The sequence below is a fragment of the Mauremys mutica genome, chromosome 5 (assembly GCF_020497125.1).
Source record: "Mauremys mutica isolate MM-2020 ecotype Southern chromosome 5, ASM2049712v1, whole genome shotgun sequence".
Lineage (NCBI taxonomy): Eukaryota > Metazoa > Chordata > Testudines > Geoemydidae > Mauremys > Mauremys mutica.
In genome coordinates, this window is record NC_059076.1 from 24,669,761 (window position 1) to 24,686,560 (window position 16,800).

At 41.4% G+C, this 16,800-nt stretch overlaps 1 protein-coding gene across 1 annotated transcript; it reads left to right on the top strand.

Moving 5' to 3' along the window:
* The first annotated feature begins 2,866 nt into the window (after nt 1-2,866).
* Nucleotides 2,867-16,465, top strand: LOC123372075 (integrin binding sialoprotein). The gene is made up of 7 exons (XM_045020051.1): nt 2,867-2,907; nt 5,161-5,225; nt 5,358-5,408; nt 5,523-5,594; nt 9,257-9,310; nt 14,516-14,641; nt 15,711-16,465. Exons 2-7 carry the CDS (start codon nt 5,172-5,174, stop codon nt 16,275-16,277), a joined length of 924 nt encoding a protein of 307 aa, XP_044875986.1. The 5' UTR covers nt 2,867-2,907; nt 5,161-5,171; the 3' UTR covers nt 16,278-16,465.
* The last annotated feature ends 335 nt before the right edge of the window (nt 16,466-16,800 follow it).

The window sequence follows — 16,800 nt, forward strand, 5'->3', positions numbered from 1 at the left end:
CCCCGAACTGTTGAGCACCCTACCATCACAAGCAGCCCCATTAAACAATTGCATTTAACAATTTATCCAGAAGGGAGGGGTGAAGGGACATCTAACTAGAGGGAAGAACGAGGGGATTAGAAACAAATGTATACTACCTGGACTTCGGATCTGATCCAGAATGGCAATTCCTATTAAACCTCAAATCTGAAAGCCTTGACTCTCAACTTAATGGGCGTGGCAGGTGCTCAGCACCTCTCAGGATTTCACCCCAAGGGTATGTTTACACTGCAGCTGGGCGGTGTGATTCCCAGCGAGGGCAGGAAGACAAAATAGCAGTGTGAACATTGCACTAGCCTGAGCTGCCACATCCACATGGCTATTTTTAAGACACTATTTCAAACAGAGCTAGCACAAGTCTGTCTGCCCACTCTGGGCATCACTCCTGCCAGCCCCAGGGTGGACACACCATCAAAGAGAAAATGCCAACAGGAAAAGTAAGTCAGAGAATAAAAGACCCGAAATAAAGAAATATATTTTTTGCGGAGATAAAAAAGAGAATGGATTTAGAGGGTAAAAACTTTGAAGTCTCAAAGACGTATTAAAGAAACAGTTTGAAGAGAAACTGGTGTTGAAAAAGATTTAGAAAAAGGGAAGGATAAAGAAAGAAAGAAAAAATTAAAAAGAAAAGAAGCCAGATCATCAGCTGATATGAATTAGTGGAGTTCCATTGAAGACAATGGAGAGATGCTAATTTACACCAGACCTGGATTTAGCCCAAGGGGTGAAGGAAAACCACCAGCCCCTTTGCCCTACTCAAAAAAAATCCCCCTATAACCCACCAAGAAATAAAGGGTTTAATTTTTAAAATTGGTATTTATGATTATTTAAATGAATGTGACTTTCGCCTGAATAAGGCCCTAATGAGCAAACAAAAGCACATCCACACCCACACTTTGGGCACATATAACATACATCGCCATTGTCTTAGATAACTAATATCAGACACACCCAGGGATGGGCCAGACAATTCATTCTATATCAGATGTCCATTTCAAATATTGCTAGTCTACTTTGCCCAGGGTAATGGGCACATTTCAAGCCCCAACATCCACAAAAAGTATAAAATCAGCTCTGCCCTGGAGAATTAGGGATAACAAACATACCTATAATTGCCTCCCCTTGTCAGCATCTTAACTTCCTGAGAGAAAAAGATCTGTCTTAATTATTCAGTTAGTAAAACCCCGTCCTTCAAGCAATGTCAGCTAGTCCTTCCTGCCACTTGATTCCAGTCTGAGCTCAGCCCATTGTTCAAGGATTTCCTCTCTCTTTGGTGGTGTGCAATACCCTCCTGACTGCAGATACCTGACCCCTCTAATTCCCCTAAAAGTCACCCAATAGGACTGCACTGCATCCCTAATACATGACTGAATGCTACCCTGTACATATAGTTACACTCTCATTCTTTGCCTCTTTGTCCTTCCTGGTATCAATAATAACCACCAGGTTTAGCTCCTCACAACCTATTATAGAATCCAGCCCTCCGTATTTTGCTACTGAAGCCTTGGCACTAAAACAGATTAATGTACCCCCTTTTCCAGATACCTCAACCCACACAGTGTGACCACCACATTGGGATATCAGCATCTGTTAGGGCAGTCAGCTTCTAAGTGCTCCTCACTGTTCATTGTAAGATTAGCCTTCGCTCAGAGACAAGCCAACATTCATGCCAACGCACTGAAGTGCTTCATGAGTGTAAAATCCAGCCTGGACAGTGCTTTGACGGAAGACCACCAACGAACACTTAGGGGCTGTTGGAAGTGGTGCTAGTAATTCAGTAGGTGGTCATTTACCCTCTGAGTCAGTAATGAACCAATGCCCCAGCATGGTGTTAAGGGACACCGCTGCAGTAGGTGGCATCTTTCAGATGAGCCATAAAACTAAGGTCCTGACCACTTGTGGTCATAGATCTGAAGGCATTTCTTCAAGGATAGGGTTGTTAACTCTGGTGTCCTGACCAAATTCGAACTTGAATAGCTACATTCTGCCTGTTTAGCTTTTCCCCTGTACTTTCAATTGCACATGCTGTTCTTCACATTAGGTTCTAAACAATTGTTTAGCTTTGCAGTACGCCATTAAACAATTGCCACGTTTCACCCGAGAAGTGACTGCTTTTCAGTAGTGGGTCTAGGGATCTCTGTGTATAGTTTGTAAAGTGCTTTGGGATTCTTTGAATTGAAAAACTCTATGTACATTGTATGGGTTCCAATGATTATTAATGGTAACATTTTTCTTCCTTTCTTTCTATAAAACAGTAAAATGGGCCAGGTTCTCCAAAGGTGTAAAGTAGCAGAACTATGGTGAGCATCTGGCTTCATATAATATAAATGCTGTGTTTAATTCATATTCATGAGCTATACCAGCTCAAATGACACTATGGACCTAATAGTCCTCTTACACTAGCCATAAACCAGACTGATACTGGTGTTAAGTGAGAAGAGAATCAGGACTGTTGTGTTTCCACTTCTTTTGTATATAACATTTTCCAAAAAAGAAAGAGAAAAAGCCCTTAAAACAGAATTCCCAATATTTGTTTTAATTTATATCCAGAACATTATTATACATCTCAGCATCCAGACCCTTCATCTTACACAAGACCTTTAATTAAATGAAACTATACAACCCTCTTGGCACTAGAACAGAGCTTTATGTTTATAAACTGAATCTGTGTCTAGAAAAATGTTGAAACTGGGGGGGTTTATGGTGAGAGTCCACTTGCTGACATCACACAAGCAAGGCGATGATTGGCCTCTGGAGGGTAAAAAGAGAGTTTATATTCCAGTAGGATGACAGTGAGCAAGCAAAACTATTAAATCTGTGTCCACTGACTTCTTTTAACTAGCCTGTAAACTTCAGGACTGCAAACCGGTAAGATTTCTTATGTTTAATTTCTTTATATGTTGTATAAATTGAAACCAACTTTTTCCACCTGTTTTTCTAATCTGTTGATTCTCTATTTCTAACTGGATTGCAAAATTCTGCTTTGTATACTTTGTAAAGAAGGTATGAATTTACAGCATGATTGTTGTGATACAGCTGAATGAAAAGGTAACTAAGTTATGCCCTACCTAATTATAACTTGTCAACCACTCCAATATGAGACAGAAAATGTGAACAAATAAAAATTTCATAAGTGAAATATAATCAAACCCCTACTGAACAACGTAAGAAAACAATTTTTCCTGACTTTTTTCTGACCTATGTTTAATACAGCATGGGGGAAATTTGCAGAATGGAAGAAACAGATTTTCCCACAGCTTAAAAAAATTAATACAATTTCTCGTTACAAACTTTAGAAATGATCCCAAAAGCAGAGTTTTTAGGTATTATATTATGGACAGGTGTAATTTGCAAGTTTGGGACCAGATCCTTAGTTGGTATAAATCAACATAACTCCACTGGAGTCTACAGAGCTACACTGATATACATCTGACTCCTTATGTCTCAGTGTCTTAATGAAAGAAGCAGTTGTGCAAGTTATGGATATTTTTGCTTTCAGAATCTGTGTTTATTACCACTTCCAAAGAGAAATCTGTAATTCATTGAAGAACCACGACAACCACATTAGAACCAAAATCAGACCACTGCAAGTTCTGAAATGTCATGAACTACAGTGCAGTTGCACCCACTTGCACAATGTCTGAATTTGGTTCCTAGTGTTTAGATCTCTCCGATTTACTTTTACTGGGGAGGCGGGTGGGTAGGAGTAGGAGTCTGGTAAGATTCCTCATTACCTTAGCACTAAAAGGCAATTTCCCACCAGCTCTCAGAGCCGTCCCAGGTTTAGAGGACTTGAAGAGAAAATTGAATGAGAACTAGAGATGTGTTTCCTGGTCCTGTTCTATAGACAAAGGAAGAAGATACTTCTTCACTTCAAGACATAATTGGGTGGACTTGACAGGGCTGAAGAGGTAGTAGACCTGCTAGCCACTTATCTCAAAGACAGTGGATAACGGAGTCAGCTGTTCCTCAGAAACCCTATAGCAGGCCACTATTTCCCCCTGGAGACAACTAAAAGTTAAGCAAATGATGTCCAGAGCCTGTCAAAGTCCTGAGGTCTCAAGCAAGTTTGAGGAAAGGTGCAATAGACCATTATTCAGATCAGGTGATTTAGGGGTCTAAATATCATACAAATATCAGGCGCTCTAAACATAAATACTATGTAAGCCCACATTGTGACCTTTACTCTCATTGCTAATCAGCTGATTACCAGGGTTAGAGCAGCTGATTACTTGGAAGGGAGACCTATGAGGAAAATCCACGTTTGGCAGCCGTAATCATGGTGACGTTAGCATTCTTACTATAGCGAAACCTCAGCTTGAAGTTAGGAAAATGGTGATACAGGAAGTGCCTTCAAACATAAAAATTTACTTGAGATCATAAAAGTTTCCTTTCAGAAGGATGGAGGAATTAACCCCAAGGAACTGGCCAAATTCCAGGGTGGGTAATTACATGCTACCAATCTAAATATTTCCTCCTGGAATTTCAACATTCTTGACTTCCTGCACTCAAGAGTTACTTAGTGTTACTGTGGTCTCTTGACTAATGTGTTGAATAATACAGAAAGTGACTCATTAATATTTTCATGAATTAATGTGACAAGCTTGATCTGCATAATGTCACCCTATGAATTATTCACGAGGATACAGACAACTGCCAGTTTATTTGTGAAAATGAGTGCAATTCCCAGAGGTTTTGTGAATTCTTATATGAAGGATTATTTGGCCAAGAACTCAAACTAGATGTACATTATTCATTGTAATTGCTCACTATTCGCCACTCACTAGTCTCCTGTTTTAAAAATCGAGTTGTCCAGTCAGGGAGCAGAAACATTGCCATGTGACTTAGAAGCCTAGTCATGCAATGCAAACGAAGGACTAGTTCACAAAGAAAAAAACTGATTAAACATTGTTCACAAACTATTTGGTGCAAATGGCAACTATAGTCACCGATCAGGATTTGTTAATGAATGTTCCATGAACACGTGTCTGTCTAAATGTCACTGGGGTATTTCTGGATGAAAATACTGCATAAGTCATTAGCCCAGGAGCTCCCTTGCTGTGCTGATGTTTCATAAATGTGAAGTAAATATACTAACATTACCGTTCTTGTTACTTCCAGAAAACACAACAATGAGGACTGCACTTATCTTTATCTGCCTTTTGGGAATAGCCTGTGCTTTCTCAGTAAGTGGCTTCAACAACTAACTAACAATTCTAGATCATTGATGAGGCACTAGAATACCACTTGCCAGTGACTTTGCCTTGCTGCTGTTTTTAAGTAGGAGACCCATTCATTAACACGACCTTTTCCAACAGGCAAAAAGCTTCTATAGAAGAGTGAAATCAGATGACTCGGAAGAAAACGCGGTATGATATCAGCCTTGCTGGATTATTTTAGTGTATTAGAATTACGCTCACTTGTTTCTTAAGCTCCAATCCCTAAAACCAAAATTGATTTAGTTTTTTTTACTTTTTTGCTAGGTTTTCAAGAACAGACATCGATATTATTTTTACAGATATGCCTATGCGTATCCACCACAGAGAAGATTTCAGGTAAATGCAGCTTTTTAAAAGGAGTTGGCTCCTTAACAGTTATAAACATTGACGGTTGTATTATGATCCATACACTTAACACAATTAAATACCTATTGGACAAAAATGATGGCCAATTCCAGATCATTTAAAGTTATTTGGAACAATTCACATATATTTGAACTCAGTTTTGGCATAAGCAGGAATAATTTCGTCAACATCACCTGAAAGCAGTGGAGTTATAACTCATTTGTACCAGGACTGAATTTGGCCTGGGATGTTCCAAAGACAATTAGGGATGCTAATTTATTCTTATTCAGATGGTTGAACCTAATCTGCTTCAAGATCCTGCAGATCTCTTAAATTCTCTTTTAGGTGTGTGAAATTTTTTCTCTATAGTTTTAAATGGAGAAAATGAACCATTCATATTGATTTATATATATAACTGATTCAGTTTTACAAACAAAAGCCTGTGGGTGAAATCCTTACCTCATGCAACTCAATGGCAAAAATCCCCTGGACTTCAATGGGACCAAGATTTCATTCCAAATGTTTCTCTAGCCAAAACAAAATGATACCAACTATGCTTTAGAGACAGAAACCTCCAAAAGCTGAACTGGCACAAGTGTGGGTCCTATGGGGGATGCAGGGTGGGGCGGGCGGCAGATTCTCAGTTGCTTTAAATATTGTAGCTCAATGGAGCTACAGCAATGCACAACAGCTGATGATCTGGCCTTCTGGGTGGTGTACATGTACTGAGCCTGATTCTGATCCATTTGTAGTGGTGTAAATTAGGATTAACTCCACTGAAGTCAGCAAATTTATACTAGTGTAAGTCTGGGGTAAGTAAAAGGAAAATCAGGCCCGTTATATCCATTTTTTCAGCCATGCTAATTTATGCCCAGGTCCAGCCTTTAGTGTTTTGCTGCCAGAACAAAAAAAAATTTTGGCACCCCCCAAATGGCTGAGTTTAAAACAAAAAACAAAACAAAAAACTCCCCAAATGGCTGGGTCAACCAGCCAAGCAGCAGCAACAACAGGAACAAAAAGAGAGACAAGCAATGTGGCACCCCTGGAAGTTGCCATCCAGAGCCTCTACCCTGGCTGCCCACCCCTTGGGCTGGCCCTGCTTATGCGCAGTTGACTATGGGGTTGGCTGACATTCAGCAATAGTCAGATGTGGGAATGCCCCAGGCGCACCTCCTTCTCTCCGGGAACATCCCCCAACGTGACCCCTGAGCTGGGGGCTGCTGCAGGTAACAGAGGAGAGCCAGTGAATTCCCCAGGAATTCTCCACAGTATCTTTACCGCCTTTTATGCTGTCAGAGCCAGTGGAAAGGAGCTGGAAGGCAGTCATGAAAAGGGCCTGGCGCCCAGCCGCCCCCATTGTAACACTTTTGACCAGATTTACAAAGAAGAGCTCAGCACCCCAATAAGTCGAGATCTTTGGAACATCTCGCCCACAAGGTTCATGTTCCAAAGACATTTGGTGTGACTCAGAGGGGCACTGACACAAAACATGTCATTTAAAAAGAGACTCACTGTTATAGAAGATAAAATAATTACACACATTTTAAAGCAGTAAACAAAGACCTGTCCAGAACTGTGGCCAGTATAGCCGTATGGCATCCTGCCTGGCAGTGCTGCCGAGAATATGACATCATTTACCTCAGTATGGCCTCTGGAAATGGCACCGATTGGCATGGCTCAAGGTTACAGGAAAGCAGGATATGTAATTGCATAATGCATCACACAGCAAAGGAGACTCCACTGGAAGAAGTAATTTTGCTTATAACTGAAAAAAATAGGAGAAAATAGGAAAAATGGCAGAATTTACTATAAGCTTTTTTTAAAAAAAAAATCCCCCAGCAGTTTGAAATTATTTTTCATGGACTCAAAATCTGTCTCTTTTGACTGGCAGAGGCACAGTCATAGATTTCCTCTGAAGCTAAAAATGGTCTTGCTTCTGAAAATGATGTCCCAGCAGCACAGTGGTTTGGCGTGTCCCTCTGGTACAAATATATTTTTGTGCGGGCCCATCTCTAGCTCTCACTCAGAATGTCAGAGGACAGTCCTGTGAACTCATCTCTTATCTAGTCCCTAGTTATGCTGAACACAAATGTCAACATACAGAAGATACAAGCTCCAAGGCCAAAAATGCTTGTGGGCTTCCTGGATTTCCCTACATCCTCATCTCCAGAAATATTAGTCATAATAAAGCCCTGTATGGAGAGCTGATGCTTTGGTTCCCAGATAATATTAGTAGAAAAGTTTGCTGCCTTTATAAGAATTCTTAAGATATCCAGTCAAAACATTACTTACACCTGGGGTGAAAAATTGAATGATGCGAAACCACATCTATTTCAAAGCACATCCGTTCTATCCAGAAATTGATGTTTACATACCTATCTCATGGAGGGCTGTGAGTCTAAATTAGTTAAGGCCAGATTCTGGTACCCTTTCTGCCTGCCTATTAACAACTGTCATAAATCAATGTAATGGCTGAGCAGCGCTTTGAAAGTGTTACGTGCTGTGTAAGTAACTGGCTGAACCAGGGTGGAAAAGCACAGTGTAGCACTGAATGGTGGCAGGGGAAAGGGAAGATTCTGTCCCCCCATAGCTTATTGTCCAAGGCCTCTATTCTTTTCCATGAATCTCTGTGGTTACTGGGAGAGTCTGATGGTACACCTCTACCTCGATAGAACGCTGTCCTTGGGAGCCAAAAAATCTTACCGCGCTATAGGTGAAACTGTGTTATACTGAACTTGCTTTGATCCACCGGAGTGTGCAGCCCCGCCTCCCCGGAGCACTGCTTTACCGCATTATATCCAAACTCGTGTTATATCGGGGTAGCAGTATATATAACAGAGGATAAGTTGTTGGAGAGGCAAGATATTTGGCAGAAGATTTTCTGTAGACAGAAGCAGATTTACAATGAAAATGAGAGGTGAAGCACATAGAGCAGCAATGGAGCTTTTCAGTCCAGCGAGTGGGATGGCTTAATGGGCTACACACCACGTTTGAAATGTTTAGTCTCTCAGGAGGACAGATTCAATCAGCTGTAGGCCAGTTTGATCCTGCCCTCCATCCTCAATATACATAATCTGAGTCCCACAAAATTTTCAGACAAGACTTTAAAAATCTGTCTATTGCCTGTGGAATTTGAAGGACCTATTGATGCCTTTTGAAAGGCTCGGGGCTTATCAGTGCTCAGAATCATTGTGCAGCACTGGTGTGTTGGCTGGCGGCTGTGCTCCCCCCCCGAAGGTCACTCTGGTTCAGTAGGATGCATGCATGTAATTGGTGCTTTCCGATGAAAGGCATTGTCCACATCAGCCATTTTTGGTACAACATGCTCCCCTGAGAAGCTGGTGGAAAAATCAGTATAACTGTGGCATACACACACACCTCTCAAGGTTCCACTGACATGACAAACCCTTCTCCACCTGACTCTCCACCACTGCCTGCATCACAAGTTTCATGTTCACCATCATAAGGTCACCAGAATCCTTTAACTGTCTGGCTAACCTTGTAGATACCTTTTTTTTTTAGATCAATTATCCCTGTAGAATCTTTTCAGTGCTTTATATGCAATCCTTAGAAACACAAACACACACACTTCCCACCCCCCAGTTTTCTGCAAGCACAGGAAAGGAAATGCTCACAATTTTCCCTCTGTTTAGGGCAGTGACTCAGAAGAAGAAGACAGCTCGGAGGAGGAGGAAGAAGAAGAAGGGGTACGTAACTTGCATGGCCATTGTCAAAATAAACCAAGTAGCACCAAAAAATCAAACAAAAAATGGGGATTTTTGTATAGTCTGGACTCTGCGAATGATCATGGTCAGGATTGTTAACTACCCACAGGTTTCCATTCTGGACTGCTGCTATGTTTTTTAAGCCCTGAGTCATCTTTTTTTTTTAAGGTGGGTGGGGGGAGGACTAATCTTTGAGACACAGTCCAGGCTTTCTGATTCCAAAGGTTTAGAAATGGGCAGGGCTTGATAAAATTACCGAAACAGACTTGCTTCAGGCCTATTAAGATGAAATGCTAATAATGTTCAGCACTTTGATAGTGCCCTTCATCTAAGAACCTCTTTAAAACAGCACTTTATAAACAACCTTGTGAGACAGGTACGTATTGTTACTAGCTTTTTTACAGCTGGATAAACTGAGGCACTAGCCGTTGGAAAGTCCTGCTTAACGATTAGACCATAGAACTAGGTTTTCTACACTTAGATCAAGAGAATTATGGAACTAAACTCTTCTTTCCTTAGAGAGTCTATGGGCCAGATCCTCAGCTGATGTAAATCTGCAGAGCTCCATTGACAGTAATGTAATGTTGTTGATTCACACTAACTGAGGATCTGGCCATACCTCCAGTTCCTTTGGCTGTATGTGTTTGTGTGGGACAGTATGTATAGCCGCATGCAATCTTCTGTACTGTTCTTGGGTTTGGTGATTCACCAGTCCTTATTTTACCGACACAGAAGTTGTTCTCCCTGTTGGCACACCACAGAATTCTGCAACCTAATCCTTAAGGGAACAAAGTGACCCAGAAACAAGAGTGGCCCCGGGGTTAACTCATAAAACAAACCCATCAACGCAGAAAAGGGAACATTGACTAGAGAGAGTACTTCTATCACATAACCATGCGGTGCATTTGCAGTACTAGGAGTTAAGCATCCTCTCCTATTACTATTTACTTTCTAGATTGTGTTGGCTCCTTCAAAACTGATATAATCTCTTGCGTAAACATGTAATTTGGTGTAATACTATTTCTGGAAATGCATATTTTGATCTGGACAGGCAGTAATAGCTTCTTTGCCACCATTATGGTCTCTTGGGTCAATGTGTGCTTAGAGACTACTGTATTTATAACACTGAATTTTTGGCCTGAATGACTGTTATGGCTTACAAAGATGCTATTATATATATTGTGCTTACCTGGCTTTCCACACACTTATACATCAACCATTGGTGTTAATTATACAGGTATCCAGGGAAAGGAATATATTACACTTCTAAATCTACATACTGAAAATAATCATGCAATTTTATTTGCAAATACTTACGGTTAAATCCTGGGGCATGCTACGTGGATGCATAATACCCAAAGGCAGTTGAAAAATCTATATGTCAGCTTCACGGGAGGCAATAATTATTTGACAGCCTTCTGCATAGAGATTCTGCAACCTATGTGCTGTGAAGATCTCTGCAGCTCAGCACAGGGGAAATGGGGGAAGAAGCGTAAGCAAGACAGGGCACCAGAGTTTCCATACAAATCACAAATCTATAGGATTGAAACCCCACAAGCAGGAGAACAAAGAGTGGCCCTTACCCCCCCCCCCACTCACCTCCATAGCATGTATTAGTAGCTGTGGCCCAGATATCCTGACTTGTTGAGTCTGAGTCCATTCCTCAGTCCTGTGGGGCTTTCTGTGCTCTGTTTCCATTCATTTGGCTTTTCGTGCTCACAGTCAGCAAACCAGGATTCTAAACAGAGTAACTCATTTGAAATTTATTCCCCAATTGGTATCTTTGTTGGCAGAGAAGACAAAACCGGAACTGTGATGGCGAATAAATTGCCCTATCAGTTTGAGAGAAAAGAAGAAAATATATTTCAAAATACCTCCCCTTGAGGAGGAGCACAAATAGCTTAAACATTTATAGACTAGCACCGCTAAGATTTTCCAAAATGAGGACTGATTTTTGGGGTGCCTAACATGAGAGGTTTTAAAGGGGCCTGATTTTCAGAACATGCTGAGCACCCGCCCCTTGAAAGTCTCTCAAGTTGAACACCCACAAACTGAGACACCCAGAACCATTAGTCTGTACTGAAAATGTAAGCCTGTATTTAGAGATGAGTCTTATCTGGAAAGGGCTTCAGCATGATCTCTGTTCGGGTAAGCACAATGTTAATTATGGGTGCATTGCAATTGACATCAGGTAGGTGAGCATTTAATCTCTAACTTTGAGTTTACAGTTATCCACAAAATGGTATCCACAAAAATAGAGGCCACATTTTAAAAGGCAGGGCATTACCATGTATATTGTGTCTGTATTCATCTGTAGGCATAATGCTGTCATATAAAAACAATTCTTTTATTATCTACCTGCCAAGACTAGAGTCAGGTTTCTGCCTTTCCTTTGGGAAGTGTTGATGACATGCAGACAACCTGGAGCAGAGCCAGAATCTGCATGCTGAAACTGTTTAGGTGTTGGTGATATAAACAACTCTGGCAGGAGAAACCCAGAGCCCTGAAAGCATAAAACCAGGTCCTGGCTGGTTTAAAAAAAGCACAACAAAAAATAACCCTTTAACTTCTCCTTTAAAGTGCTTTTACTTGTAATTCTTAAATCTCCTTATGAATTTTGTTTACATGACTTGAGGTTTCGGATAGTAATTTCTGAAGTGAACCAAAGTGGCTTGAAGAAACATTGACTTTATTCTCTATTGTTTTTTAAAAAGCGGTTTCCAGGCTAAGACAATTCTGTGGCATGCTTTAGCCATAAAGGCAGTGGAGAGAAAGATAATTTATAATGAAAAGGCAGAACCTCAGCAATGGCTATATAAATAGCATAACTACAATAATTATTTTATTGGGTCTATGACAACCTCTGATTCCTATCCACACAGACAACCACATCATGCAATTGGGTGGCTCTTGCAACAGAGTGGAAAATAACTTAAGTTTTAACTGGCACTAAATTAACCCAAGATTTAAGGTTCACCTTCCTTGATTCCTCTTTAGATACTGAGCAGTGTGTGTTGAAGGTGATCACATTAGACTGTTCCTCTCTTTAGTATTGTACTACTGGTCATATAAACAAGGCAGTCCTCAGAAGATAGGGGGAAAATCTATGAAATTCTTACAGATTCTAACATTAATAATTGGCTGTGTGCAAAAATAAGAAAGAAAAATCAAGCCAGGCTTGCCAGAGGAACAAGAGGAATTACTAAAAGTAGGGTGACCAGATGTCCCGATTTTATAGGGACAGTCCCGATAGTTGGGGCTTTGTGTTATATAGGTGCCTGTTAACCCCCACCCCCTGTCCTGATTTTTCATAGTTGCTGTCTGGTCACGCTAACTAAAGGAACCAGCACAAGCACCATGTATCTATCTATGATTTAAGAAATAGGTTTCTCTCTTCCCCAATGTCAGCCTTGAGAACAGGTGAAGCTAGCCATCTATAGCCTCAGAAGTCAAATGTCCCTCCCATTCAACTGAGCACTAAAGCTATCCACCCAACTCTTCAGTCCACTTCCTGCAGAAGCCAGGGACTTCACTTCCACCCCAAGGATAGGCTCCCTCACCAGACCTTTAATATTTTTTTTCCTCCACAGCCCTCTTGGTAGCCAGAATAGATCAATACACAGCTGTTTTACAGTAATGTGTTAGAGATAGAAAACAAACCTCAAAAGTCAGTCTGGCAGAAGTGGGCCCCCTATATTACTTTTATTTTTTCATTACAATTTTTCACTCTTCCCTCTCTGCTGCTTTGTCATTGTGTCTCTATATTTTTTCACTCTTGCCAACAATCTGATCCACTTTGCACTTTATTTCCTCAATGGTGTTTTTTCATCTGCTCACTTTTCCAGAGCTACTCCAAAGCAGAAAGCAAACTCATTAATGTCTCTAACGTTCAAACCCACTATGTTTGAGTGCATTTGAAGTTAGGCAAAACAAGTTCACTCATCCCTACTTCAAAGCTTAATTTGGTTCTTTCAAATGACATACTTTGTTAAACAAGAAACAAAAACAAAAACATTCAGCTTCAGTCACTGACATGTAATTACAAAGGAAGGATGGGACTAGTTTGGTTTTCACTGAAGCCTCAAAACAAAAAAACCAGGGAAAATACAAAACCCAAAGTAGTCCCAGTTTTCTGAGCAGAGTTAACAGTTCTTTGGGATGTTGTGTGATCGTGAACAGGATTTTAGCGGTCAGTTAGAGGATCACTATATTAAGATATGGTCTACACTGTGAAAAAACCTCAGCTCTAGAAACATAAAACGAGAAGTGGTCCCAGTTGTCCATTGGTCAAGTAGCATATTTAAATTCACACAAACCCAGAGTCTTACTTGAACTGCTCATTATGTAATTACAATTACTACATGCACTACAGCTGTAACTGCTTGTACATTAGGGTTGCAAGTGCATGTGCTTTTTAGCACATGCAACTAACTGCATACATGCAGATTTAACAGTTTAGCCATAGGGCTTACATTTTACCATAGAGACAGGAGTGCTGGGTCAATTTTTCTAGTGGTGGTGCTGAGAGCCATTGAACCAAACAGTAAACCCCGTATATGATGAAAACCACTTCAAGCCAAGGGGTGCGGCAGCACCCCCAGCACCCCTAGTCCAGCACTAAGCATAGAGGTACAAAATTTCACATGCAACTGTGACTACTAAATGGCTACTTGTGCGTTATATGTGCACAATACTAATGTAGATAAATAATCATGGTAGCTGAACACACCAACTCAGGCTTCTTCTAGAAAAAATGTGCCCCTAAAGGTGAAATTATTAAAGCAGCCTCTACACCTCATTACTAAATTTGTGCTTGTAATTTTGTTCACACAATCATTTCCTCCTGCAGATAATGGGATTTTCATGCAGGCTGTTTGTTTAGATTTGCAGATGACCGTGCACACTCAAGTTTGAGGCAGCCTTTGAAAACAGAGCTCTAAAATTATTTGTTCTTGAACTCCACAGCCAAAACACACATTCAGGAGTCTTTGTTTTCCCTGCAAGGATGGGCACTGCAAGCTCCTAAGAAAAAGTGCTTTCCTTCAGTATTTAAGGCAGACAGAGCAAGGACAGAAGGGAAAAACAATTCCCTCTATTGAAATGTTTACTGCTCACGTGATGAGATTATTTTTATATCTCTGTCAAAACTAAAACAGCCTCTGTGACCAGTGTCATGTAATACCTCAGCAGGAGCAGTCCAACGAAGGAAATAATGGAGAGAATGGAGGTGAAGAATCTACTACAGAGGCTCCCACTGGAAAGAAGGCTGTAGACAAGAAAGACCTTGGTAAAGGAGAAACCAAAATCCCTAAGGTAATATTTGCAGCCCTCCACTAAGCTTATAAATACAATGAAGCCAGTACAAAAGGCTGTCTCCCCCTCCCCCGCAAACCCAATAGACTGGCCCAAGGAATCCCAAAATACATTGAGCTTGAATCTCTGCTCACCCATTTTACACCGGTGTAACTCAATGGACTCCTGATTTACGCTGGAGAACAGGCCCACTAAATACAGTTCAGCTCCTTTATTAGATGGTTCCCATTGTTAAACCCCAGTTTGTGACCTAACCATTAGTGGTGTTTATGTTTCCAAAAGCTCCTATTGGCCTAGACCAGGTAAGGGCCCTCGCTATAGTAGGCACCGTACAAAACACATATATGGTGACAGTTTACAATCTGAAGGCAGGCTTTACTGTGCCTTAATGTCTTTCTGTTCCCAAAGCAGGGGGAAATACCTGTGCTATAAAATACAGTATGTATTCAATGCTTCTTGGTCTGGAGCACATTCAGCTTTTTGGTATGGGTTTAGGAGCCAGTGGAGGATATGCCTAGCTATATCTGCTGGGAGGTAAACATCCTGAAAGGAGTCTCTGTCTGCATCCATGTATTACCAGCTCCTGAGCTCGTGTAAGAGTCAACGTGTGCCTTTCAGACAGGCACAGTGCCTTTTGCATGTTCCCAGTTGCACTGAGAGTAATTTTGTCTTTCCCATTTTGAAAGCTCTGTCATATTGCTGCCCAGTGGGCCAGCCAGCTTAATAGTCATTGTGGATGGGTATGAATAGAGAGCCATACCTCTGCTTACTTCCCAGCCATTTCCCCCTAGAGTGGGGGAAGCTTTTGGAATGAAGTTCTTGAACCACCCCCACCCCCAAATGACTGAGTTGCAACTGTGACCACCCCTTCCATGGGCCATGCAAGAAGCCGGGAGGGAATCCTTCCTCCCTCCTACCCATGTGTGGTCCATTAGGGGAAGACACACCTCGCCTGAAGTTCTCAGAGCTCAGGGTCTGGCCCCACGTTAAAAGTTTTCGAATGACTGTATCTGTCCCTTGTATATTTATCCCTTTGTAAATTTGAACTATTTTGCCATATGTGACACAGGAGCAAGACTGCCAAGGTCCCGAGAATGCTGAAACGGGTGAAAGCCCTAACAAGGTTGGGGGAGGCAAAGCTCCCGGAAAAGGCGGGAAGAGCGAAGGCTCTGAAGGTGAAGAAGACAGCGATGAAAACGAGGAGGAGGAAAATGAAGAAGAGGAGGAGGAAACTGAAAAAGTGGATGAGAACGGCAACGGCGGCAATGGCACGAGCACCAATGGTACGGACACAGAGAATGGGAATGGTGGCAAGGGAGAGGCTGAAGAGGAGGAGGAAGAGAATGAAAGTGAAGCCACGACCATCGTCATCACCACCCTGGCAGATGACACCACGCCTACTGAGGATCAGGGCGTTTATGACACCACCACCCCTGGGGATCTGTGGGGTTCTGAAAATGGAGAAACCACCTCCACGGGCTATGAAAATGGCTACGAAAGCCAAACAGATTATAACGACGGCAGGGAGAATGGGTATCCCCGAGGGGACAGCTACAGAACGTATGAGGATGAATATGGCTACTACAAGGGGCATGGGTATGATGTATATGGCCATGATTACTATTACAATCAATGAACAGCAAGACCATGATTGATTTTGTTAATGCTAATACTGTACTCTGCATGGCAATTGTTTTCAACGTTCTCAGGAAGGTGCAGCAAAATGTAACATGATGCCTGTAAAAAAAGGGGAGGGGGGAACCCATCTTTAATGAGTGGCATTACTGCTAACTACTAAAATGTGCTCTTTGTTAAAGACATGCTTTTGGACATTATATACGCTCCTGGGGTTTGTAGATTTTTAATCCTGGTGCTGAGGAATATTGTGTGTCAGGTGGAATTATCCAATGAGTTTTGTTGTATACTATATATTTGCAGTGTGTCTATCCATTGTTTATATTAAAGTCAAAATGAATTTTAAAGCAACCAAAATGACCAACATGTTGTAATGAAGAAGAAATGACTTTTAAATTATCTGCCCAATACCATGTCACTTGCTAGTTTTCCACTAAAGGCATCAAATGCTCAGCTGGTGTAAATCAGCATAGCTGCACTGGAGACAAAGGAGCTACATCAGTTTTTACCAGGATCTGCCTCGT

Excerpts from the sequence above, each read along its gene's own strand:
- LOC123372075 (XM_045020051.1), top strand. The coding sequence starts at position 5,172 with ATGAGGACTGCACTTATCTTTATCTGCCTTTTGGGAATAGCCTGTGCT. Across the intron at positions 5,226-5,357 it reads GAATAGCCTGTGCTTTCTCA|GCAAAAAGCTTCTATAGAAG; the intron begins GTAAGTGGCTTC and ends CTTTTCCAACAG. Across the intron at positions 14,642-15,710 it reads GAGAAACCAAAATCCCTAAG|GAGCAAGACTGCCAAGGTCC; the intron begins GTAATATTTGCA and ends TATGTGACACAG.